Below are 27,833 nucleotides of genomic sequence, written 5' to 3' on the forward strand. Positions count from 1 at the left end.
AGCTAAGTGGGTAGTTCCCTTGGAGACAATCACCAGATTATTTGATTGCTGATGCTCCTTGCAGCAAAGAGAATCCACAGTTTAGTGTATTATTGAGAACTCCTGAATCGGCTGCTCTGATCCTGTGTGACAGAGTGGAAGGGATGAGGAAGGAGGATCAGGACCTGGGGAGAAAGGCTGAGGAGGCAGAGTCCTATGCCAGGTGCTACATGTTCTCTCATGACAGGAATGTCAAGAGGAGGACAGTCCAGGACATTGGAGACATACAGTAAACATTTCCTGAATGATGAGCAGATAGTTAAACATGAACACGCTTCCCACAGCTCATTCCTTCTTCTCCTGCTACATGCCACCCTCAATCTCTGCAGTCTCCTTCCTTCTATAAGAGACTCAGCCTAAGAAAAAAGTTGACTAGAAACTTTCACAGACTCTGCTTCAAACGCCTCTCCCCAAACTAGATCTGCTCCCCACAGGCTCCTCCTGCTGTTCCTTCTCACAGTTCTTGATGCCACCAGAGCTGAGTCTTCATACATGCTCCTCTCAGAAACACACGCGGGCCCTAGCTGGTTTGGCTCAGTGGATAGAGCATCGGCCTGCGGACTGAAGGGTCCCGGGTTCAATTCTGGTCAATGGCACATGCCTAGGTTGTAGGCTCGATCCCCAGTAGGGGGAGTGCAAGAGGCAGCTGATCCAATTAATCTCAGCATTGATGTTTCTCTCTCTCTCTCCCTCTCCCTTCCTCTCTGAAATCAATAATAAATAAAAAAAGACACACAGAATCCCAAATTACAGCTGCTCTGTTATCCCATACACATGACTTGAATGTGATAAGGAGGAGGAAATGGGCTTCTGGGAATTGAGGGTATAGAATGCACTGTGACATTAAGTGCAATCAGACCTTTAGTGATAACCATCAACCTAAGAGCCAGAGGAAGAGAAAGCAATACTATAAGTTGTGCAAGTTAATGCAGTGAGATAGCCATGTTGATTTTGGCATTGACTCGATAATGGATATGTCTTTTCAAAAATCTTTTTAGTTGCTGTTTAAGGATATTATGAAGCTGAGGATCAGCAATTTCAAGTAAGTTGAGAATTCCTCAATTATTTCCACTGGGAGTTGGGGCAAGAGGCAGCCCTGTGTTCTGGCTCTATGAGTCTGGGGTGCAGTTGATCTTGTTGAGTTGGAAGGGGCTGAGGCAAAAGGATCTCGATTCAAGCACCACAGATTCATATTTTTCTTCCCTAGTTTTTTACTTATACTAGAGGCCCAGGGAGGGGTTCTTCAGCCCAGCCTGTGCCCTCTCACAGTCTGGGACTCCTCGGGGGATGTCCACCTGCTGGCTTAGGCCCGCTCCCTGGGGGAATGGGCCTAAACTGGCAGTCATACATCCCTCTGACAGCCCAGGAGCCCTCGGGGGATGTCCAACTAATGGCTTAGGCCACCTCAGACATCCTTAGCACTGCCGTGGAGGCGGGAGAGGCTCCCGCCACCATCGCTGCCACCACCACTGTGCTGGCCAGCCAAGAGCCAGCTTCTGGCTGAGTGGCACTCCCCCTGTGGAAGCACACTGACCACCAGGGGGCAGCTCCTGCATTGAGCGTCTTCCCCCTGGTGGTCAGTGCACATCATAGCAACCAGTTTTTCCACCATTAGGGTCAATTTGCATATTACCCTTTTATTATATAGGATTTTCTTAAATACATGGTTTCCCCTTTTAGGACTATTTCTAGAGATTTTAAGTGCTTTTTCAACATAGAGAGTCAATTAATATATCTTAAACGAATGAAAGAATGAATTTTTTTCTTTGTATTTTCCTGGAATTAAAATATCCTTTCTTGGGTAAAATGACATTTACAGTATCTGGAAGTTTATTTGAAATTATTTTTCCTTAGAAAAATAAAGTATACAATTATTTTTTAGCCGTACCGGTTTGGCTCAGTGGATAGAGCGTCAGCCTGCGGACTTAGGGGTCCCAGGTTCGATTCCGGTCAAGGGCATGTGCCTTGGTTGCGAGCACATCCCCACTGGGGGGCGTGTAGGAGGCAGCTGATCGATCTCTCTCATCGATGTTTCTAACTCTCTATCCCTCTCCCTTCCTCTCTGTAAAAAATCAATAAAATATATATTAAAAAAAAAAGTTGTTGACCTACAATGCCTTAAGTGTAGGAATCTCTGGACCACAGGACCCACTGAAGACCACACAATCTTGTAAACCATCAGACAATGAGTAGGGATGTATTCAAAGTTCTGTAGAGAAGTCAAAGCAGAGAAGTTCCCCTCTGAGGTCTTGTAGACAGAGAGACATGGGTTCAGATAACAGAAAACATATACCAGCTATGGACCTTGGGCAACTCACTAACACTCTCTGAGCCAATTTCCTCCTCTGTAAAATGGGAATCATGCTACCCCAAAGAATTGTGGGACTTTAGAGAGAGAAGTTTATAAGCGTACACAGGGTCTGGAACAAGACTGTGTGTGATACAGACCCTTTTCTTCCTTTGCTCATTGAGGAACTTTCACCCTCTGCGTTTTCCATTACGGTGAAGTAATTACATTGAAAGCTTTTCCAGGGGCCTGGCTGCCTGAACACGTTCTCAGACTTTTCTCAGTAAAAGTTCCCCACTTGTAGGCTGGCATCTGGATCCAAGAATCTCTTTAAAGACAGCAAAATCAGCATTTGCTTCAAAGTTTGGGACATGCTTGCTAGCGTGAGGGGAAGCTGGAACAAACCCTAATGTAATTGAAACCTGGCCCTGATACTAAAATCAGACCCTAATTTATTTTTCTTTATTTTTATTTTTTTTTACTTTTCAGGACATAACAGCAAGCCTCTTCACAGACCTCCAGGGACACAAGACCAAGCCATATCAGACTGATATTAAAGGCACAGGCAGGTCCAAAAAGCAGACAAATAAAATCCAGCTATGTTCTAAAATTCATTTGGATAAGTTAATTAAACACGTGAAGCCATTTATACTTCTTTGTAATATAAACTAGTTTAAGGAAGAAATAGACAGTCCTTTATTAAACTAATAAAAATGTAAATAGAAGTAAAAAGAAAGGAGAAGGCAAGTGACTAAGAACATGACTTTTACTGATATTTTATTTTTAGGGCCCATACTCTGGGCCTGCAGCTTCTTGGTTTTCATGTTGTACAGGCACAATCAGTGGGTCCAACACACTCATCAGGCTAATGTTTCCCTCAGATGCCTCCTCACACCAGAACTACCCAAAGCATCCTTTTCCTGGTGTATCTTTGTGTCTTTTTCACCCTCTCTTCTGTCTTTCACATTTGTTCAGCCGTTTTCAATAATCCCAGGTGGTGATTAGTGAACACTTCTAATAATCATGGCTGTTTCCCAACTGTCAGGCCCAGGTTTGCACAGAGAAAGAATACAAAATACCCCTGAAATTATCATAAAATGTAAATCCTAGATTTTCACAACATTCATACATCTCTCACGAACCTGAGCACTATGTTAAGGCAGTCACATCATAGCTCAGTACTGCGACCAAGATACAATGAACTTTTGCCCCAGTAATAAAAAAAAATGTGAAAATGCCTGTGAAATAAATTTCATTTATTATACAAATATGTATATAATCTAAATTTTCTTAATACTTACAGTAGAGAAGTTCAAAGTCTTTGCTACATAAAAGAATATGTCCTAAAACAATCCAAAAGAATATGGAATAGTATTCGAGTGTGTAACTTTATAAATGAACATATTAAGTGCACACATACTCTAAACAAAGCACTGGGGGGGGGGGGGGGAAAGCATCGCAAACACACTGTATTGCCACTGCTCAAAATACACATTATAAGCATTCAAAGAATGATGAAATGAATTTAGATATAAACCACAGTAATACTTTTCTTTCAAAAAGTCACAAATAACTATTGTAATAAAAAAGGATGCAGTGGATTTGTCCTAAAATTCATCCCCTTGGTATTTAGATTCATACTAAAAAGTCATGTAGCTTTCCTTAATGGATTCACTAAAATAAGTATTCTGATTTAAAATCATATTTGAAAACTGTTATTGACTTAATACTTTCTACTATGAATTCTCTGATATTTTACATTTAATTTTGATTAAAGTCACTTTCAAGTACAAATTCTGTGGGATTTTCTGAAATACGATTTGGGGAAAAGGCTTTTCATCATTTTTCACAAAGGTAGAATTTCTCTCCAGTATGCATTCTCTGATATTCAGAAAGGCTTTAAGTCCAGGTAAAGAGTTTGCATATTCTTTAACATTTTAAGTTTTTCTCCAGTATGAACACTCATATGGCAGTTAAGATGTAAATGCTAAAAACAGTCTTTGCTGAACTTTTTACATTTGCATGGCTTCTCTGCACTAGGAAATCTCTAAAGTACATTGAGGCTTGAGCAATGATTAAAAGTTTTGCCACATTGTTTATATTTTTATTCTTTCAATAAATTACGTGATATTGACTAAGGTTTCAACACTGGGTAAAGGCATTATCACAAGCTCTACACTTGTAAGGCTTCTCTTTGGTACATATTCTTTAATATTTAGTGAGGTTTGGGCAATGGTTGGAGGTTTTCCCATATTTATATTTATGTTGCTTCTATTCACTATGAATTCCTTAGTATTGAGTAAAGCTATACCGAGGTTAAAGGCATTGTCACACTTTATTTAAAAATATGTTCCTATTGATGTTAGGGACAGAGGAGAAGAAGGGAGATAGAAACATCAATGATGAGGATCACTGATTGGCTACCTCCTGCATGCCCCCTAATAGGGATAGAGCCTGAACCCGAGCATGTACCCTGACCAGGAATTTAACCATGACCTCCTTGGTTCGTAGGTCCATGCTCAACCACTAAGCCACACTGCCAGGCTTTGTCACTCTTCACATTTGTAAAGCTTCTCTCAGGAATGCATTCTCATATATTTGGTAAGGTCTAATCAATGTATATGGGCCTTGCCACATTCTTGATGTTCGTAAGCCTTCTCTCTAGTATGACTCCTCCAATGGCTAGAAAGGTTTGAACATAATTTATAGGCTTTGCCACATTCTCTACATTTATCAGGGTTTCTGTTCTATATGAATTCTCTGATGTTTAGAAAGGGCTGAATACCAGCTAAAGGCTTTGCCACATTCTCTACATTTATAAGGCTTCTCTCCAGAATGAATATTCTGATGTTGAGTAAGAAGTGACCCCTGGGTAAAGGCTTTGCCACAGTCTCTACATTTATAGGGCTTCTCTCCAGAATGAATTTTCTGATGTTTAGTAAGCTGTGAGCCCTGGGTAAAGGCTTTACCACATTCTCTACATGAATAAGGCTTCTCTCCAGAATGAATCCTTTGATGTTGAGTAAGATTTGAGTTCCGCATAAAGGCTTTACCACAGTCTCTACATTTATAAGGCTTCTCTCCAGTATGAATTCTCTGATGATCGGTAAGGTTTGAACACTGACTAAAAGCTTTGCCACATTCTCTACATTTATAAGGCTTCTCTCCAGAATGAATTATCTGATGTCGAGTAAGATGTGAGCTCTGGATAAAAGTTTTGCCACATTCTCTACATTTATAAGGCTTCTCTCCAGAATGAGTGATCTGATGTCGAGTAAGATGTGCACTCTGGATAAAAGCTTTGCCACATTCTCTACATTTATAAGGCTTCTCTCCAGAATGAATGATCTGATGTCGAGTAAGATGTGACCTCTCGATAAAAGCTTTGCCACAGTCTCTACATTTATAAGGCTTCTCTCCAGAATGAATGATCTGATGTCGAGTAAGACGTGAGCTCTGGATAAAAGCTTTGCCACATTCTCTACATTTATAAGGCTTCTCTCCTGTATGCATGAGCTGATGATGGGTAAGTGTTGAATACCGGCTATAGACTTTGCCACATTCTCTACATTGATTAGGTTTTTCTCCAGTATGAATTGTATGATGTTTCATAAGGCATGAACACTTCTTAAAGGCTTTGCCACATTCTTTACATTTACAAGTCTTCCCTCCAATATAAATTCTTTTATGTCTAGTAAAGCCTGAATAACTTTTAAAGGCTTTCCCACATTCTCTACATTTATAAGGCTTCATTTCTGTATGAATTCTCTGATGATGGGTAAGGGTTGAACACCACCTAAAGGCTTTCCCACATTCTCTACATTTATAAGGCTTCACTCCAGTATGCATTGTCTGATGTTGAGTAAGATGTGAGCCCTGGGTAAAGGCTTTGCCACATTCCTTACATTTATAAGGCTTCTCTCCAGAATGAATTTTCTTATGTTGAATAAGATTTGAGCTTGAGGTAAAGGCTTTGCCACATTCTCTACATTTATAAGGCTTCTCTCCAGAATGAATTCTCTGATGTTTTGTAAGATTTGAACTCTGGTTAAAGGTTTTCCCACAATCTCTACATTCATAAGGCTTCTCTCCAGTATGAATTCTCTGATGATGGGTAAGAGTTGAACACTGGCTAAAGGTTTTGCCACATTCTCTGCATTTATAAGACTTCTCTTCAGAATGAATTCTCTGATGTTTTGTAAGGCTTGAACACCTGTTAAAGGCTTTCCCACATTCTTTACATTTATAAGGTTTCTCTCCATGATGAATTCTCTGATGTCGAATAAGGCTTGAATAAGAGTTGAAGGCTTTGTGACATTCTCTACATTTATAAGGCTTCTCTCCACTATGAATTCTCTGATGTAAAACAATATGTGCATGCCACTTAAAGGCTTTATCACATTCTTTGCATTTGAAAGGCTTCTCTGCAGTATGGATTTCCTTATGTATATTTAACTTAGAGGACTGACTAAACACTTTCATATAGTGATTACACTGGAAAGACTCCTCCTCAATATGGGTATTTTTATGTTCAGTAAGATTTGATGATTGGTTGAAAGACCTGGCACATTCACTAAGTCTTTCTGTCTTCTCTACAGTATGAATACTCTGAGGTATAAAAGTATTTGAGCTTTTTTTAAAGACTTTCGGACATTTATCATTGTTCTGTGAAAGCTGAGTTCTCTGACGGTTATGAGAATTTAACCTTTGGTTAATGTTTTTCTGAGATTCATTGCATTGGTGACTTCTCTCTTCATTATATGTACTCTGATAATGATTTAAGAGTGAAAAGGTTTTAGTTAGGGCTCTAGTGTCATTGCACATGTACAGTTTTTTCCAATTACCTATTCTGATACCATGATAGCTATATATATATCCTTGCACATGTTTGGAAATTAAAGACTCTGGAAAAATAAATATTTCCACATGAAAGAATAATGCAAAATTGCTTAAGGGATTTACAAATTCATTTATAACTTGTATCTTCATTTTTGAAATATCTCATTTTTAGAAATATTTGTTTAATCAAATGCTACATTAAATAATTCAAAAATTATTTGCATAATGGACTAGGTGACTTCTCTGTTATTACAGTTATTACAAATTTTACTTCAGAGAATATGTATTCATCTATTTATTTTAATTCTCATATGAGGACATGTTTATTGATTTTTAGAGAGAAAGAAAGAAAAATCGATGTGAAAGAGAAACATTGATCGATTGCCTCCTGCCTGTACCTGGACCAGCGACTGAACCCTAAACCTACATGTGTCCTGACCAGAATAGAACACACAACATTTCAGAATATAGGGTGACACTGTAACCAACTGAGACACAGCAGCCAGAGCAGAGGATATGTACTTTTAAAAACATTTCTTTAGTCTTTATGTTCAGAAACACGTTGTTCTGCCAATGAAACTGACATCAAGTAGAAATTTCCAAAATGTTTAAATCCTTAATCTCTTTAGGCAACAAGGATTTTATTAAGGGTAATTGTCCCACTTTGGCCACATCCATCATGACTAACAAGTTTTTTTCTTTTCATATTCCCCTGCATATTACAAAACTTTCATTCAGTGTAAATTCTCAATGCCACATCAGTGATATCTTACCTGTAGCATTTTCTGGAATGACACTTCTACACCTGACTTTGGCAACAAATCCTGGATAACCTGAGAAGACATAGCTGAAATATAAAAAATTAATTATATAGAGAAACCAAGATGGCGGCATAGGTAAACACCGGAGATTGCTGCCTCGCACAACCACTTCAAAAATACAACTAAAAGACGGAACGGACATCATCCAGTACCACAGGAAGGCTGGCTGAGTGGAAAATTCTACAACTAGAAGGAAAGAGAAAAGCATACCGAGACTCAGAGGAGGTGCGGTGCGGAAGTAAAATACAAAAGTGCGGAGGTGCATGCGGAGAGGGCTGGCGGCTGAGGACGCGATTGTCTTTTTCAATCGGGAGGGAGTTTCAGGCTCTGAGCTCCAGTTCCGGGCGAGTCTCTGGGGACCCAGACTCATACAGGAGAAATGGGACTGTCTGGCATAGGTCGGAACTCGAGGGCAGCTTTCTCTCGGAGGCACTCACAGGGATTGCTGGGGCCTCTGAGGGCAGGACTGAGAGCAGCCATACTGCTCTCTCCACCCTCCCTGTTGATCCCCTGGGGCCCCGCCCAAGCCGAGCACGGAGGCTTTTACATATGAAAGGCCCAGCCCTTTGTAATCTGAAAATTACTTAACAAACTGCAGCTGCCCCCAAGGCCCCAGGGCAACTTGCATTGCTTCACAGCTGGCTTCTGCTGGGTAGCCTCAGGCAGAGACTAGATTAGCACCTCCTTAGATCCAAGAGTAAGTGTACCCAGTGGTCAGAGTGGGACCATCCAATTACAACTCAGATCCATAAGGGACATACTCAGGGGGCAAACTCAGTGAGCACCAAAGCCCCACTGAAGCAAGTCTTGCCCCATAAGGGTGTCTTCAGCACAGAAGTTCTCCCACCGTAGATACAGCTGATTCTCACAGCCAATTGGCCTGGAGGTCAAATCCTCCCAGTGTTACCTACAACAATCAAGGCTTAACTACAACAAGACTGTGCACAAAGCCCACAAGGCGGTGCACCAAGGATGTCTACCTCAGGTAATTGGGGAGGCTGAGCCACCGGGCCCTAAAGGACACTTAGCACAGAAAGCCACTCTATCAACACAGCGAAGCATAAAAAATGCCGAAACAAAGAAACAGGACACAAATGACAGAAATGGAGGAAAGCAAACTACTGGATATAGAGTTCAAAACCACACTTTTAAGGTTTTTCAAGAATTTTCTAGAAACCGCCGATAAACTCAATGAGACCCTCAAGAAATCTAGTGAGACCCTCGATGTTGTGATAAAGGGCCAACTAGAAATTAAGCATACAATGACTGAAATAAAGAATATTATACAGTCTCCCAGCAGCAGACCAGAGGATTGCAATAATCAAGTCAAAGATTTGAAATACAAAGAAGCAAAAAACACCCAACCAGAAAAGCAAAATGAAAAAAGAATCCAAAAAAACAAAAATAGTGTAAGGAGCCTCTGGGACAGCTTCAAGCGTACCAACATCCGAATTATAGGGGTGCCAGAAGAAGAGAGAGAGCAAGATATTGAAAACCTATTTGAAGAAAAAATGACAGAAAATGTCCCCTACCTGGTGAAAGAAATAGACTTACAAGTCCAGGACCGCAGAGAACCCCAAACAAAAGGAATCCAAAGAGGACCACACCAAGACACATCATAATTAAAATGCCAAGAGCAAAAGACAAAGAGAGAACCTTAAAAGCAGCAAGAAAAAGACAGTCAGTTACCTACAAGGGAGTACCCATACGACTGTCAGCTGATTTCTCAACAGAAACTTTGCAGGCCAGAATGGAGTGGCAAGAAATATTCAAAGTGATGAATACCAAGAACCTACAACCAAGATTACTTTATCCAGCAAAGCTATCATTCAGAATTGAAGGTCAGATAAAGAGCTTCACAGATAAGGAAAAGCTAAAGGTGTTCATCACCACCAAACCAGTATTATATGAAATGCTGAAAGGTATCCTTTAAGAAGAGGAAGAAGAAGAAAAAGGTAAAGATACAAAATATGAACAACAAATACACATCTTTAAACAAGTGAATCTAACAATCAAGTGAATAAATAATCTGATGAACAGAATGAACTGGTGATTATAATAGAATCAAGGACATAGAAAGGGAATGGACTGACTATTCTTAGGGGGGAAAGGGGTGTGGGGGATGCGGGTAGAGACTGGACAAAAATCATACACCTATGGATGAGGACAGTGGGTGGAGAATGAGGGCCGAGGGTGGGGTGGGAACTGGGTGGAGGGGAGTTATGGGGGGAAAAAGAGGAACACCTGTAATAATCTGAACAATAAAGATTTAATTTAAAAAATTTAATTATAAAATACACTCAGATAAATATTCTTTATATTTTAATGTACAAAATTAATACCTGCAAGAAGACGTCAGTGAGATTGAAGAATAGGAAGCACAAAAACTTTCTTCCTCCATGGAGATGCTAACTTACCAGCAATTACTGACCCAATTATCTCCTAAAGTACTTCAGAAGCCACTTCAAAGACCACAATATCCACCCGCAAGCATAAAATAAAAATATCATAACAAAGAGGGGGAAAAGTTACCTACACTTACCCACAATACCTGTTCCCGCTTTCTGACACACTACAAAATATCTCTGGGATAACTGCCAATTCTCAGTTTCTCCCAGAAGAGAAAAAATGAGTGTACTGGGTTTCTGTTTGTCTGGATTTTTTGTAAATGCCTGAGGGATTTTTTTTCGTTTTTGAATAAAACAGATTTCTATAGAAATGAAATATACTGAGCATACATTGTGGTGGACTACTAAGTAAAAAAGTTAGTAATTGTTCAAACACCAGAAAGACTGCAATGGTGAAGAAGGACATCAGGAATGGGAAGATATCATGAGCTCTAAATAAAAGCAAAATATGTTTTAAACTGGGAAGTTACACAAAATCCACACAGGCTTCTGGTCAAGATGGTGGTGTAAGTAATTATGGCATTGGCAACCTCCCACAACCACACAAAAAAATACAACTAAACTACAGGAAAACCATCATTCAAAACTGCCTGAAACCTAGCTGAATGAAGTTCTACACGTAAGGATATAAAGAAGAAGGCTTATCCAGACTGGTAGGAGGTGCAATGCCACGGAATGGACTGGGCCCATGTGCTGGATTAAAATCACCAGCTATAAGTTTCTATCTCTCTCTCCTTCTCCCTTCCTCTCTGAAATAAATAAAAATATATTTTTAAAAAACAAAAATCACCAGCAATTTATCAGCTGCAGAAGTCACATGTGAGGAGTGAAAGGTCCCAGACCCACAAAAGGCCTGCCAGCCCAGGGTTCCAATGCCAAGAAGAGATGTCCCCATTACTCTGGCTGTAAAAACTAGCAGGGATTGTGCCTCAGTGAAACAGAGAGCTGATGGAGTCCTAGGCAGTTCCTCTTAAAGATTCATGCTCTGACTTACTCATATTCATGCCCTGTGAGCTCCAGCACTGTGGTAGCAGCTCGAATGGCACCAGGGACATACAGGTTGGAACTCAAGTCTCTGGCATAAAGACAACAGCTACAGAAGAGCTTTCTCCCAGACATAAGTCTTGGTACAAGCCTTTGCTCCTTTTCTGAGCCCTTCACCCACAAGAGCCATAGCTACATCTCCATCAACCTGGCTCACACTTTTCAACCCACCCTGAAGATTTCCTGAGATCCACCCCATCAACGTCTGGGACCACCAAAGCTGTTTCCAGTGGCTTTTCCATACAAACAGCCTGAATTGCCTTATGCTTTAGTCTTTACAACAATTTCTCAAACAAGCAGGATCTGGCCCCAGTGTACCCCAGACCTCTTGCTAAGTAGCCCCAGCATGGAAACTATGTAATGTCTAATTACTGGGGTGTACACCTGAAATGAATATAATATATTGGCAACTACAATTGAAATATTAAAAAATGAGTTATACACACACACACACACTGATTACACTTTCCAGAATAGGTTTGACAGGCAATGAACAATCTATCACAGCTGATTGTTATCTGTTTTCTCCTGTACAAAGCAAGTTCATAAAGAATGGGATGACAGCTGTTTCTAATGACCTGGAATAGTAACAAAAGATCACAAGGTTTAGGAAGAAACAGAAAAACAATCCAACCAGAGGAACAACATAAATCTCCATAAATTGGCCCTAAGTTAATGAACATCTGTTAATTACCTAACAAAGCTGTGAAAAAAAACACATCTTAAAAAGGCTCAATTGGAAAATATAGCGAAAAAAATTAAAAAATATATTACCATCAAAACTATGCATGACAAAAATAAAAATACAAACAGACGAAAAGTATAAAAAAAGAACCAAACAGATATTGGGAGCTGAAGAATATAGTTAGTACCTGAATTGAAATATACAATAGAAACATCAGAAACAGACTTGATCAAGCAAAAGGAAGAATAAGACAACTTGGACACTGATCCACAGTGTTCCTGGGATGTGGGAACCAAATTCCACTATCTCAACCAATTCCCTCCCAAATTACTCAGAGGCAGAAAACAGAACTTTAAAAATAGTTTAACGTAAAATTCCTCAGCAACGTGCACAGACTTCCCCAGGTTCACCAAGAAATGCAAGAGTAGCCAGGTCATGCCACCCTCACACTGTTAGGGCAGGTCTTTGGCTCTCACTGTAAATGCAAAGGAAGATCATAGGAGCACAAGGGAACCCTTACATGATGCCAGAGAGTAAGTGTTGAAGAGAATCTGTCCCTTGAAGACAGAAACAGAAATAAACCTGACCCTCTCCAAAATCATTTCTATTGCAGCAGATCTTTCCAAAACATATTATAATATCTGACTTCCTCCATAACCTTGGCCTCTCACTTGGGTCATCCGCTTCCTTGATTCCCACCTACCTGGCTGGCTGGATACTGTCTTTTTCCTCTTCAACTCCCAGGGCCCCTTCATGTGCTCCAAAAAGGTGACCAGGTCTGGCTTAGACACACCTGTTTATTAGAAAAGGGAACATGAGTTCAATGGAGATTCTCCAATTTACAATCTAGTACTGTGCTCACATGAGAAAATAGGACACTGTAGAATATCAGAATATTCTAGAAAATTATTTCCCATAATAGTATTTTCTGACAGCACCTTTACTATACTAGAGACAACATTTAAATTTTTTGATCCTGAGTTCCACTACCAAATACATCAGGAAGCCTTTCTGTTCTGCACCAGTAAAACAGGAAAGCCTTTCTGTTCTGCACCCCAATTTCTTTCCTTAAGAACACGGGTCTGTCTGAAATTCTATCATAAAAAGCGGAGGCTCTAAGCAGACACTGTACTAATGAAGAAAACAAAACCCTATGGGTGGAGTACAAAATCTTGAAAGTGATCCTCACCCAGGAATACCAGGTTCCTGTAGTTCTGCAACATCACATCCATGTACAGTTTCTGCTGAGCTGGGTCCAGGCACGCCCACTCCTCCTGAGAGAATTCTATGGCCACATCACTGAAGGTCAACTGTCCCTGAAATTAAAAGGGGGGAAAAGCATTACTCTATTGACCATGGGCAGAGGTCATAAGGTCACCCAAAATGAAAACAGAGTTAATGGAATTGGTTTGGTGTGTGTGTGTGTGTGTGTGTGTGTGTTTCTTTAATAGAGCTGGTTTTGATCTAGGAAAGTATCCTGAGCTATCCAATGGCATCACTTTGACACTAATATTCTCTAATGTATTTTGAGAAAGGATGGCATATGATCCACAAAACCACTGTAGAAGCTTTACTTTTCTGGAAGAGGAACTTTAAAAACAAAGACACCAACACAGGCATATCCATTTTTAGTGCTTTGTTTGAATCACACAGGATCAAGTGTACATATTTCTTAGCTGGAGAAGTCATTCTGAGTGAGCAGTGTAGCACTTTTAAAATTTTTAATGAGTTCTGGGTGGGGCCTGAATTTCCATATGTTTAACCAGCTCACTTATAACTACGGATGCCAATGTGCTGGTACATGTGCCAAACCTTTAGACAGCACAGAAGAAAACACAGGAAAAAAATTCATATACAAGACTTTGAACAGTTTTAAGGAATTTACAGGTCTCACAGATTAGTAAGCCTAGCAACCACAACTGTTTTAACAGTGTTTTATATATTAACTGATAAATCTCAAAAGTAATCAAAGAGTAACATTATTGTTCCCTTTTATTAAATGTATTTGTTGACTTTAGAAAGAGAAAAAGGGGTAAGGAGAGAGACAGACAGAAACGTTGGTGAGAGAAACATCAATAAGCTAACTCCTGCACGCCCCCTACCAAGGATTGAGCTCTCAACCCGGCATGTGCCATCACTGGGAATTGAATCAGTGACCTCTCAGTGCATGGGTCAACGCTCAACCAACTGAGCCAGGGCTATTCATCCTTTTTTATGAGAATATTTTGTAAAACATCCAGAAAATGGTAGAGCCTGGGTGTTATTCCAAACTTTATCTGGAATCTGTCAAAAAGAATACAGACCAATACATAGACACAACCCTCATGAATGTTCACAGCTGTTGTGATTGTAAAGAACCGAAACAATGCCCTGGCTGGTTTCGCTCAGTGGATAGAGTGTCAGCCTGTGTACTAAAGGTTCCCAGGTTCGATTCTGGTCAAGGGCACACAGCCAAGTTGCAGGCTTGATCCCCAGTAGGGAGCGTGCAGGAGGCAGCCGATCAATGATTCGCTCTCATCACTGGTGTTTCTATCTCTCTCTCCCTCTCCCTTCCTCTCTGAAACCAATAAAAATATATATATATATTGTAAAAAGAATAGAAACAAGAAGGTAAGAAGAAAAAGCTCAAATAATAACATTTTTTTGCAAAAAGGCAGACATAGAAATGGAAACTATGTACACAAAAAATACGACATAAAATAATATTTTCATGTCAATAAAATTACCCTGAAATAAAATAAACATTAATGTCAATGTGTTAATCTCACAAATCTCTTTGTGAATCATCATCTTGGTACTTTATAAACACAAAAGGGAGGTAAACACACCATAATATAAAATATTAGCGCTATTGGTTCTTAGCCTATTGTTTGATGTGTTATGTTTGGTGCTGATCTGTATTTTATAAATTTAACACACTTGAACATCCATTACTATGATGCTTGTAAACATTTTTGAAAATACAAAGTAGTGATAAAGAAGAGTGTGTCTGTGACATGTCAGTGGAATAGAACAAAAATGTACAGGTCTGAGGCCTGCCTGATAACCCTCCACTTGCAAATCTAGGATCTCCAGTGAACAACAAGAAGAAGCATTTATTTCTCAAAGCAACCTGAACATAAAGAGAAACTGAAAAGCAATGGAAGTTTCCAGATGAAATGTGATCGTTTATGCACATCTCACAAATTTTTTTTGAAACCCTTATTAAAGATTTTTTAAAATTAACTCTATGGTTCAGAAACTGGGCAGAGAACACCCACACCAAGTGAAAATCAGGTGCAGAGGAAGTGACATCAGGTAACTGAAGGACACAGAGGAACACATCATCACTAACACCAGTTTTATACAAAATTCACTCCACATATACCTCCACATCTGTAAATCTCACAGTACATTTAAAGAGTAAGGCTTCCGTGCCAATGTAGAGAGCAAGTCTCTGCTAACGAGTTTTCTTTTTCAGCACATTCTGATCTAATCCCAGCCACTATGGTTAAAGGTGCTTTGTCTCCATCCTGTTCTGCAGAGCAGATGCTGCAGCCATACGAAATCTAAAACCTGCATGTCCCTTCTGCAAACACCATCTCAATAGGGAACTCGGATATCAATGCCTTCCCATGTTGATCTGTCACAAAGAAAATGTTCTGAAGAGTTGAAGTTGGGGTTTCAGAACAAGGCACCCTAAGATGTGCTTCAACGGTACATGCATTATGTTGAACTGAAGGCACCAAGACCTAGAGAACCTTCTGCTCTCCCCCTGAACTACCTAGAAGAATTTAAATGATGAGCTTGGCCCATGATCTGTGTTAAACCAAAAATGACATTTGAACTACCTAGGTCAAGCATGTCAAACTTGCGGGCCACGGGATACATGCGGCCCACAACAAATACTCATTAACAATTACTCATTTATTTAGGCCTTTGTATTCAGCATGTCTTTATCTTAATAAACCTACATTTCTATGACATTTGAAGCTTTTGGGGTTTTTTCCGGCCCACATAAACTTAAACCTTGTTTATTTTGCACGTGTTAGCCTTTGAGTTTGACATGCTTGATCTAGGTGGTAGGCAAACTAGTATTTCCTGAACATGTGATCTCCTGGCAACGATATTCTGAAGTCCCAAGGTGCAGTAGCTCATCCCAGGTTCAGAATGTCTCATACCAATTTTCCCTTTCAATCTCTGAGCCTCTCTTGCATGTGGGGTCTCTGACACTGTCAAGTGTGTGCAGCTCCCATACATATCACGTCTGTCCGATTAGGCCAGCTGAGAGAACCTTGAAAGTAGAAGAAAGTATCTTCCTCCCACACAATGGCCATTAATTTATGGTGAGATTTCATTTCGTATAGGGGACCTGGATGGACACAATGGACAGAAAGCTGTGGACAAAAATGCAGGGGTAGCTGACTTTATCTGCCTCCTAAAGGCCTGCTTCCTTGCAGATGTTGAAACTGTTGACCCACATGAGCAGTTGATGAAGGCTTGACTGCTACATGAACTTCCTGGGGTGGCTCTAGTGAACTACACTGCCATCTCTCCCCCACAGCGCAGGCGCTAACAACCAGACAACCCCGTTGGAAAAGGAAGTAACTGCACCCTCAAATGGAAATCTCCACCAGCAGGCCTTTTTCAAACCACCCTCCTATGTGTCCCAAGCTTGTTAGGGCCGCCAAGCTGCGCCTGCCCCTCAGCAGCTCAGAGGACCTTCCTTTCTTCTGTGTTGTCTCCCTTATGATCGAGCATAAGCCTAAGAAAATTTCCCAAGAAATTTCTCTGGAGGTTCTTCTTGATTTCTAACTTGGGGAACCCAAAAAACCCCAAGTGACAGTCACATTTTAAAGAGGGAACTTGGACAATCACAAGAAAAAAAAGTAAGCAGTTGAAAACAAATTCCTGTTGCAGGATCATCAGAAATAGAGAAGCAAAGGTCTGCACCACCTACATCCATAAACTTGAGAAGGAAAAGCAGACACAGAACTGAGCCAAGACAGAGCGTTTACCTGAGAAGCGGCCATATTGTCCTCTTCCTCCTCCTGCTCTGGGTTGTTTTCTCAGGTGACTTTATGTTGACCAATCACACCTGCATCTTGAGCATATGCCGTGCTTCCACCACACTCACAGGCAGGACTTGAAATGCTGAAAAATGTCACACTCCCCTGCCCTTTGTCACAGGAGAGATTAAGAAAAAGTGAGATCCTACATTAAGACCAAAGTGTAAGTTTTTCTCTCTTATAATCCTGTGCTCTCCTATCCCACAGACATGCACAATTTCCAACCCAGCAATGAGAATGTGGGCTGCACTTCTGTTCCTCAAAACTCAAAAGAGAACCCTGTTACCTCCCCTGGACCAAAGCCAGCTCTCAACTCTCACAAATGCACTGGGGCAGAAAGCACTTCTGATAAATACTAGCCTCCCTTTTGAATCTCCTGGAGCACCACACTAAACCAACAACCCAGACCAGTTGTTCAACTCTGTGGGGGAGGGCACAATAATGTTACTTCTTACAATTCATCAAATGGTCTAATGGAAGGGGACCATCTAGCTAAGCATTTCTTCTACAGCTTTAATGTGCATACAGAACCATTGGGGATCCAGGTCCCTCTAAAAAGTTATGATTCTGTAGGTCGGCAGTGAAGCCCATGAAATAGCATCTTTACCTAGTGCCCTGGTGCAGGTGACCTGCTTTAGGTAGCACTGGGTTAGAGATACTAGACCCAACATATCTGAGACCTATGAGTAGTGTGAAGGATTGGGGTAGGAACTTCTAGAGGGCAGGCTCCTAGGGAGGAACCCTAGAGATGGGGTTGTCCTGGAATGGGTTTAGCTAGGTCTGTAGCTACTGTACAGATGCAAACAGGGGAGGGGAAAAAAACTTGGTGGCAACAGGATTCTGTGAAAATCCTGTCCTCAGAATTCACCAAAATGACCCTCAGTCCCCAGTTCTTTGCCCACACCCCTCCCATGGGACACATGGTATAACAGGCCTCATCCCGTCCATAGGTGAATGGAGCCTCAATCCCTAAGGGACAAGGGGCAGAAAAGTGCTTCCATCACAGCTGCATTTGCAAATGAACTAAAGGAGCATACTCTAGAAGCCTGTCAAGACATGAGATTCCTTATATCACATTCATGTTCACTTTCTCTAACTGAACCCCAAACACATTTTAATCATTGTATTTTATTAATTTTTTACAGAGAGGAAGGGAGAGAGATAGAGAGTTAGAAACATCGATGAGAGAGAAACATCGATCAGCTGCCTCCTGCACATCTCCCACTGGGGATGTGCCCGCAACCCAGGTACATGCCCTTGACCGGAATCGAACCCGGGACCCTTCAGTCCGCAGGCCGACGCTCTATCCACTGAGCCAAACCGGTTTCGGCCCTAAACACATTTTAATCATTGTTTCTTATTAATGTTTTTTATAGTAAGAACACAACATGAGATCTTTCAATAAAATTTTTGAAAATATATTTTAATTGATTTTAGAGTGGAGAGAGATAGAAACATTAGTGATGAGAGAGAATCATTGATCAGCTGCCTCCTGCACACCCCCTATTGGGGATTGAGCCCACAACCTGGGCATGTGCTCTTCAGTCCACAGGCTGACACTCTATCCAACTGAGCCAAACCAGCAAGATATGAGATTCCTTATACCACATTCATGTTCACTTTCTCTAACTGAACCCCAAACACATTTTAATCATTGCTCTTATTAGTGTTTTATTATAGTAAGAATACTTAACATGAGATCTTCCAATAAAATTTATGAAAATATATTTTAATTGATTTTAGAGTGGAGAGAGATAGAAACATTAGTGATGAGAGAGAATCATTGATCCGCTGCCTCCTGCACACCCCCTACTGGGGATTGAGCCCACAACTTGGGCATGTGCTCTGACCATGAATCACACAGCGACATCCTGGCTCATAGGTTGACGCTCCACCACTGAGAAACACTAACCAGAATCAATAAAATTTTAAGTGCACAAGACAATAATGTTAACAGCAGGCAAAATGTTATACCGTGGATTTCTGAAACTTATTTATCATTGATAAATCAAAATCTGTATCCCTGAATAGCAACTCCCATTTCCACTCTCCTTTGCCTCTGGCAATGTTTATCATTCCTCTAATCTTTGTTCCTGTGAGTTTGACTGTATTGTGAGAATTCTGAAGCTGGATTTATATAGGGTTATATATTAAAAGTACTTACTATGACACCTAAGTTTAAAATCTATAAACTTAATAGTCATATTATGAAATTTGAGGAAAATATGATTAAATTAATACAAATGACTCCCAACTTTGATAGAGTTTAACAAACAATTATTATGAAAAAAAATAGAAAACAAATTCCTGAAACATAGCAGATTCACTATAATAAAACCTTAGAGCAAGCCCTACTAGGTGTACCTATTAATAATAGCGGATTTTGTAAACAAAGAAAACACCATAATTTCAAGAGAAACATCAAAAGTGCTTCATTCAAAGTAATGTCCATCACTAGCTACACATTGCCCCATTTTCAGGTAATTTGTGGATACCGTCCCAATAGAACTTTTCTTGTTTTGAGGCAAACCATTCAGAGACCCAATTTTCCACTTCTTCATATGTTCTGAAGTGCTGCTCAGAAAGTGCGTGTGCCATCTATTGGAACAAGTGGTAATCTGAAGGAGCAAAGTCTGGTGAATACAGTGGGTGGGTTAATACTTCCCAGGCAAGATCTTTTAACGTGTCTTTCACTGGTTTTGAAGTGTGTGATGTTGCGTTATCATGAAGCAAAATGACTTTGCCCTGTCTTCTGGCACATTCTGGTCATTTCACGATCAAAGAGTGGTTCAAATTGATTATTCGTTGTCAGTAGCGATCAGTATTAATGGTTTCACCTGGTTTTAGAAACTCATAATACACCACACCTTCCTGATCCCACCAAACCCAGAGCATTGTCTTCTTTCCAAAGCGATTTGGCCTTGCAGTGGATGTTGATGGTTGACCTGGATCAACCCATGATTTTGTGCATTTGGGATTCTCAAAATAAATCCATTTTTCATCACCAGTCACAATTCGATGCAAAAAAGACTTTCTTTCATGCTGTTGAAGCAACATTTTACTGATGACTTTTCAGTTTTCCATTTGTCTTTCATTCAGTTGATGTGGCACCCATTTTCCTTCCTTTAAAATCTTTCCCATTGCTTGTAAATGATCGGAAATTGTTTGCTGGGCAACGTTTAATCTTTCTGCAAGTTGTTTTTGAGTTTGACATGCATCTTCATCCAATAATGCTTGTAATTGTTCATCTTCAAACTTTTCCGGTTGACCTGGGCGTTCTTTGTCTTTCACATCGAAATCATCACTTTTAAAGCAGCGTTTAAACCAGCGTTCACAAGTATCTTGACATGGAGCATGTTCACCATAAGCTTCTCGAAGTATTCAGCAGCACTTTTCTTCAAAATAATGAATTAAAACTTCCCACAAATGCTCTTTTTTTTGGCACGAAATTTGACATTTTTAAGTGTAAAAATATCTATGATGTTAACACCTTCAAAAAATTTGACATATGAAGTTTTTAAGCTTGTTGTCAATACAACAAAATAGCATACATATCAAATCACATATATAACAACATATGTGTAACCCCATCTATTGAAAAAAATCCGCATTATTAACCGGTACATCTAGTAAATCTTCATGGGGAAATTTATGCTTTTAATAGCAGATAAACAGGTCAATAGGCCCACATTATTATTTTATTAACATTGTTCTCAGGAATAAAAAATTGCTACCTTATCTCTCTATGCATATCTCTGAGTCCAGATTTCCTCTGTTAAGAAGGAAAACAGGCATATTAGAGGAGGGCCCACTATTAATGCCCTTATTTTAAGTTGATTATATTTTGTTTTATTGATTTCAAAGAGGAAAGGAGAGGGAGAAAGGCTGCCTCCTGCATGCCCCCTACTGGGGATCAAGAAAGCAACCTGGGGATGTACTCTTGACCGGAATGGAATCCGGAACCCTTCAGTCCTCAGGCCCATGCTCTATCCACTGAGCCAAACCAGCCAGGGCAAGTGGATTATCTTTTTAAGGTAATCTTTAAATAAGGTAATATCCCTATTTTTAAGGTAATTTTTTAAGTAGGGTAATATCCCAAGGCAGTGGATAAGATTTCAACATATGATTGAGACCCAACTGAAGCCTTACATGAAAAGTTTATGGGGGTGGGTGTCTAAGTGTGTGTGTCTATGAAATTTTATTAACCATGTAGCTTTGTTTAAATCAGAACCACAAACCAGATCCTTAATTGGAGCTGCCTTCTAACAACTCCTATCCCTAACCCAGGACAACCACTAATCTGTTCTCTATACTGATCTGGTTGGATTTAATTTTGATAACTTTATAATTTTCAAACAATTAATTATGAAATCACAAATGTGAATTAACCCAATCTTTTATTTAACTGAATATATATTTACCATAAATAGTTCTATTTCAACAAATAGTCAATATTTAAAGAAACTTATGCCAGGTATTGCACATCCTTTTCCCCTACTGTGTTCTGAAGAATCAATATGTATCCTCCACTGAAAGCACATCTCAACTGAGACTGGCTACAGTTCACAAGCTCAACAGCCACAGGAGGAGACTGGCTGCCATATTGGATGGGCCAGCACTACAGTATCAACATGAAAGTATTTTATGCAATATGAGGGCAGACTGTGCCCTGTAATACTCAACCTTTTCATTTCTTTGATGCTTTCTTTGAGGTTATGTATATAATCACCTTTGTAACTAAACATGGTCTTAGGAAAAGAAAATATTTTTTTTTCTAGGATCAGAGTCAAGTGGGTGTGTACATACACTCCCAACTTTATATCATGGTGTTACTCAGTCTTTTTGTCCTTGTTGTATTTGTCTAAAGATGTGTCAGGTTCTGAGAGAGGAATTAAAAAGACTGTCACTCTCACTCTAACTCTAAACATATGTTTCTCAATTTGTTCCCACATACCCATTCCTTTATGTCGTTCATCTTTAGCTTTGTCAATCACTTGTACATAAATTTACTCATCCAAGATTAACCATCTCCTTGGTGCCTGGCATTAGAGACACAGACCAGAACAAGACCAAGGTCTTGCACATGTGGGCAGCCACCTTAATCAGGAGACAGATAATAAATAAGCAAACAAATAAATAAACAGAAAAGCATCTGAGTCCAGAGAAGCCCAATGCAGACAAGTTAAAACAGCATGGAAAACTCACTGAAAGTTGGGAACAAGGGAACAGCCACGGCAAAGGCCCTCAGACAGAAACCTGCCTATGTGTTTAAGGAACAATGAGGAGGCCCCTGTGCCTGCAGCTGATGCAGGGAGTGGGAGAGAGCAGGAGATGGAGTGTAGAAGGAGCAAAGGGAGCCTGATCTGTGGGCTCCAATGGGCCATCTTAGCTTCATACACTGCATGTTTTATTATGTATTCATTCACTGAAATATTTCATTTATTAAAACTATTATAAGATTCTTTAATGAGCTCTAATAGGTTCAGGCAATGAATTAGACAGATAAGATTCTTGTCACCCATGTAACTCTCACAGAATATTAGAGAAAGAAGAGGAATAAACAATTTGATAGAAAAGCAATATAAACACATTTTTCCAATTACAAAATAAAATGCAACCATCCTAAGGGCCAGGCTGTTCTAAGCTCTTTCTGTAAAGTCATTAATTCTTATGACAACATTACGTGGTAATGATTGTGCCCATTTTACCAATGTGAAGCCTAAGCCACAGTGCGCCAGGAGTATTCCCGAGGTTACACAACCAGCACCAGGCAGGCCTTTCTTTCCTTCCCTGTCCTAGCACTTCTCCTCAATCACCACCTACCTCTCTCCTCTCGGAATCCTCCTCCCTACAATCCCCCCCAAAAAAACCAGGGTCTGGGGGAATGCAGCCCTTACAATCCCTCAGGCCCCTCTGCTCCTGCTGCTAGTACCTGCTTGATGCCTGCACTGGTAAAGGAAGAGGTAGAGGGGCCCCAGGAACCCAGTACTGCCTTATGGCTGCCTACCTCCTGCAGCTCGTGGGCAATAACTTGTCTTGGTGAGTTCCTCATTAAACTGAGGACCCTGGACACTGTTGAAGGGACAGGTGGAATGAGAGGGCTGTAAGCAGGGAAGGGGTAGGTCAACTCTAAATAAAAACCCCTTTAAGGTCATGAGATTGGGACAGACTTGATGGTAGAAACTTGAGACCAAAGAGGAGGCTCGAAGAAGACTGAGGGACAGAAGATAGAAGCTAAACCAGCTGAAACGATGGAGATGGAAAGGAGAGAATGGGTCAATTCAGGGGTCTGAAACCAGGAGAAAGAGGGATAGAGATCAGGAGTGGGGCACTTGTTGGTACAGAGAACCCTGGGTCTTGTCCGGTGACTGAGTGGACAAAGGGGAAGCTGGGTAATGAGAAAGATGAGAAAAAGACAGTGAGCTCAGTGGGAACTGTGAGTGTGAAGGGCCACCAGGGAGATATTTGGGTCCAACAGTCTATAAGCCAGGAGAGTATGAGAAGGGAACCCTATGCAAAGCCCTCCAAGAGTGAAAATGCTCAGGGTGTTCCAGTAACTTTCGTCAGACTGCACTGGGTGTGGGTGAACCTTTGAAAAATGCCACAAGAAAACCAAGACCTCAAACACCAGGCAAAGGTGCTGGGACTTCCTGCTCTGGGCAGCAGCATCATGGATGCCTGTGTCAGAAGAAAGAACCTGGGAACAGGGGTTGGGGCAGGAGGCAGGTGGATTGAAGGGGGCGCGGGTAGGCAAGTCTCAGTGAGTTCTTGAGGAGCACAGAGAGCTCTAACAAGAAACACTTTGTAGTGATCACTTGCACACACAGCACCTCAGTTACACAGGTCTTGTGCTGGGCTTTCTACAAATTCACACACTTAATTGCAGAGCTGGAGCCTTTATTATCCTACTTCAGAGGCTGAACCCAAAGCACCTGGAGGTAAATAATCTGCAAAAATTCATAGATTTGACTTGACTCTGAGCCTTTTGCTTCCAGCATCTGAGCCTTTCACTCTTCTACCTCAATTTCCTGATCTGTCAAAAGACACTGATAATACTCCTTCCATCACAGAATTGTCTGTCCCCAGGTCTATTAAAGAAACACAATCATTTTCTGCACCAGTTCCAGGAATTCACCGAGAATTATTTAAAATATATAAAATGATGCACACAGATTTTGGCGCTGAAAACTTTGAAAAAAAATGTTAGCTATGGAAATAGGCTGATCAAATTCCTTCACCATAAACAGATGAGCTCTCTTGGAACAAAGTTTCATGTCCATCCTTCATCATTTTCAGAGAATGGAGAAAAAGGATTTAAAGGAATATCCTTCAAGCTTACAGCTCACTAATTTAACAAATCATATAAATGGAATTTTAAAAACTGTGACTATTAGACTAACTCACTAAAAGTAGGTTCTGACTGTTAAGAACATAGCCATCCTTACCAAGTGTACACTGAAATAGCCTAATATATCATTTATATCCACCAATGGATGTTCCCACATGTTATACAGGAGAGAAAAAATACAAAGCATATAATCTAAAGCAGATACAATATAATCAGAAGGGAAAACATTCAAATTTTTAAAAATATAATGTCTTCCAGGGTTTATTGTGTTTTTCTAAGCTACCTTGTATTTAGAAAAGAATGGTAAGAGCTGATTATGAGATGTCACAATGCTTATTTCGGAAGTAAATGAAAATTTACAAAAGAAAGGAAAATTCAACAAAGATTTATTTCAAATGCTTTTTATTTTTTAATTCTTTTTTTTTTTTTTAGTCCTCACCCGAGGATATTTTTCAATTGATTTTTAGAGTGAGTGGAAGAGAGATGGAAAGACGGAGAGGAATATCAATGTAACAGAAACACACTGACTGGTTGCCTCCTGCACAAGACCCGAACAGGGCCCTGGCCTGTGAGGAGCCTGCAGCCGAGGTACGTGCCCTTGACTGGAATCGAACCCAAGCCCCTTCAGTCAGCAGGCTAATGTTCTAACCACTGAGAAAAAGTGGCTAGGACTAAATATGTTTTTTAAAAACAATCAAATAAATATAACAGCAGTAGAAAGGAAAGAGTAAAAGAAATAAAAGACCAACACTTTTAATATTCCTTGAAAAAGCACCATGTGGGCATAGACTTGGTCATTCTTGTCCCAGTTCACTTCGCTAGTCCCATCCCAGGAAATGGAAGAGATCCAGGACTGACTGAGACAAGACTCTCCCCTCTGGCTGAATAAGGGCTGCAAATGAAAGCTATCTGCTGACACCAATAACCTTTTTATCATTTATAAAATGAGCAAGCCTTATAAACTGGACCTTTACAATTCTCGTTTGCATCTGTATAACTGAAATGCAAATATTAAATTAAATAGGTCATAAAGCCACAAGTCAACACATCACAACTTAATCACCCACAACCATCAGTTTTCCACTTACCCAGAACTGGGTTCCCTTCCTCCTCCACTTCTGTTTCTCAATCCTTTAGGTCGCTCTCTTTCCTTTGTTTCTCTCCACTGTCCTTTCCTGTGTTTCCCCTTCGCTCCTGTCTCCCCTTTATTCTATTCCTTTCCCATACCTGTTCCGTGAAATTAATGGAACCGTCACCTTCAGTAGCCCTTTCTCCCTAATCTCTCTGATTGTTCCCCACCTTTCTCCCCCATCCCTGTGTCCCTTCTGCTTCCCTTCTGTCTTTCAGGTTCCACCTCTCCGGACTCCCTGGCACCACCGCCTGGCTAAGAGCACAGTGCTGATTCTTTTTTTCTTCTTTTTTCCCCTTAATATTTTATTGATTTTTTACAGAGAGGAAGGGAGAGGGATAGAGAAACATCGATGAGAGAGAAACACTGATCAGCTGCCTCCTGCACACCCCCTACTGGGGATGTGCCCGCAACCAAGGTACATGCCCTTGACCGGAATCGAACCTGGCACCTCTCAGTCCGCAGGCCGACGCTCTATCCACTGAACCAAACCGGCCAGGGCCACACAGTGCTGATCCTTGCTGGGCTCGGTCATCTCTTCCTCCCTTTCAGTCCCTGCACTGGCCTCATCCAACTTTTCCCCCTGACTCTCTCCATCTCAGGTACCTCGCTCTTCGGGGCCCCACCTCTGCTAACCAAGGGCTCCTCACCCTTTTGGTCCCCTTCACGTCTCTAGAGCTCCCCCCTTTCCTCCATGGTCTCTATTTGTTCTCCAGTTACCACTTTCCCGAGTTCCTCTTTCATACCTACAGTCTGTTAGCAAGGACCTTCCACGTCCTCAACTTTGCGGAATCCTCATGGGCCCCCTCACTGATCCGGCCTCATACCTACTAAGTGGGACGTGGGGGGCGGGGGTGGGAGCAACTGGAAAGGGGGGTGTCTATACTCCCAGGCCAGGGAGGAATCCGGCTCTACAGGCCGGGAATTCGAGGCTGCAGAGGGAGAGAGGGTTTGACTCCATCTCCCAACACTTTAATGGCCTGGGGGGAGGGCTGGCCCGTGAACGGTTTTAGCAGGAAAACCACGCGCGGGCGGTGCGCAGGGGCCCCGGGAAGGCAGACCGCAGGCAGAGAGGACTCCACAGTTTCAGCCACAGGGAACGCGGGTCTCAATCCCGCAGCGAAGCCCTCGGGGTCAGAGGTCTCACCGGGACGCGAGACTTACCGCTGATGGGAGGCGGGTTCGGGGTTTCAAGGTCTCCTCGGCCCTCGGGCTTCACACGTGCATGGCTGTGGGCTAAGATGCTGAAGTTTAAAGGAGAAAGACCAAAGGTCTCAGACGCCACGGTTACCTCCCCTCCGCACCAGCCGCTTCCGGGTCCGGAAGTAACTGCGCGTGCGCGGGGCGGCAAAGGGGGCTTAGCGGGGCTCCGGGCGGCCGGAGTTCCGGGGACAATGGGTGGGCGGGGCGGGGCCGAAGCGCGGGGAGGAACAAAGGGGTTTGGCGGGGAGGCTGCACCTGGGGCGCTTGGTTTGGGCTGAGCCCCAGGAACTGGGGAGGCGCTGGAATGCGCTGTGGCTAAGGGTGGGCGTTGCGTGCAGGCGGAAAAGGTGGTCGGGCTGCAGCCCACAGTCGGGTTGCCGGTTCGACCGTGGAGCCCAGACCCCAGGATGATGACCAGGATCGGCATCGCCAGGGATGCTAACTGGGTCCTGACTCCTGTCCTCTTGCCTCACAGTTTGTATTTTCTGAATTCTGAACCTGTGCGATTTCGTTTGTGCCCTGTAAAGCAGGACTACTCCCTGCCCATTTTAAGTTGATGTTTCAAACAGTTTAATATGAAATTTCGAGATCAGTGGGCCACTTACGTTGAAAGCTACAATGTCTTTAACAGGCTGAGAAGGGATTTGCTCAAAACTTCTGTTGGAAAGTGGTGGACTCGCCTGTGGGGACTGTCAGAGATGCCAGCTGAACTCCAGCTCTGGGTTCTGGGAACCTGGACATCCAGTTGTGGTGGAGCAATGACTGAATCGAGCAACGAACCAAATAAGTAGTTTAATGAAGCAAGGGGTGCAGTTGTCTGTGCAGGAGATGCAAACTTGAATGTAAAATTCAAAATTGTTATCTGTGAAATTCAAAATTCTACCTTTGGGAAACAGACCATCGCAGACCAACGTCTATCAGAACACCATTTCCATTCCCATTCCCCACTCACCCTGTGATGTCCTGGGTCAGTTGCAGAGAA

General features: G+C 41.5%; 1 protein-coding gene across 2 annotated transcripts; it reads right to left on the minus strand.

The window, feature by feature from the left end:
* Positions 1–3,086: 3,086 nt before the first annotated feature.
* LOC102436454 (zinc finger protein 724-like) lies at positions 3,087–26,957 on the minus strand. 2 transcript variants are annotated; one of them, XM_023754323.1, is made up of 6 exons: positions 26,813–26,957; positions 17,121–17,281; positions 13,313–13,439; positions 12,827–12,916; positions 7,939–8,012; positions 3,087–3,364 (listed from the first exon to the last, which is right to left on the minus strand). In XM_023754323.1, the coding sequence occupies exons 2-6, from the start codon at positions 17,133–17,135 to the stop codon at positions 3,341–3,343; spliced, it is 330 nt and encodes a 109-aa protein (XP_023610091.1). In that variant the 5' UTR covers positions 17,136–17,281; positions 26,813–26,957; the 3' UTR covers positions 3,087–3,340. The 2 variants fall into 2 exon arrangements, with proteins under 2 accessions (XP_023610091.1, XP_023610090.1); XM_023754322.1 differs by lacking the exon at positions 3,087–3,364 and adding an exon at positions 4,964–7,093.
* Between the last annotated feature and the right edge of the window lie 876 nt (positions 26,958–27,833).

This window comes from Myotis lucifugus, unplaced genomic scaffold (genome assembly GCF_000147115.1).
Source record: "Myotis lucifugus unplaced genomic scaffold, Myoluc2.0 scaffold_60, whole genome shotgun sequence".
In the NCBI taxonomy this organism is placed as follows: Eukaryota; Metazoa; Chordata; class Mammalia; order Chiroptera; family Vespertilionidae; genus Myotis; species Myotis lucifugus.

Bases quoted from the DNA above. Each gene is read 5' to 3' on its own strand.
- LOC102436454 (XM_023754322.1), bottom strand. The intron at 12,917-13,312 runs GTGAGGATCACT...TCTAATAAACAG, and splicing joins CAGGAACCTGGTATTCCTGG to GTGTGTCTAAGCCAGACCTG. The intron at 7,094-7,938 runs GTAAGATATCAC...AATCATTATCAG, and splicing joins CATTCCAGAAAATGCTACAG to AGTACATATAATGAAGAGAG.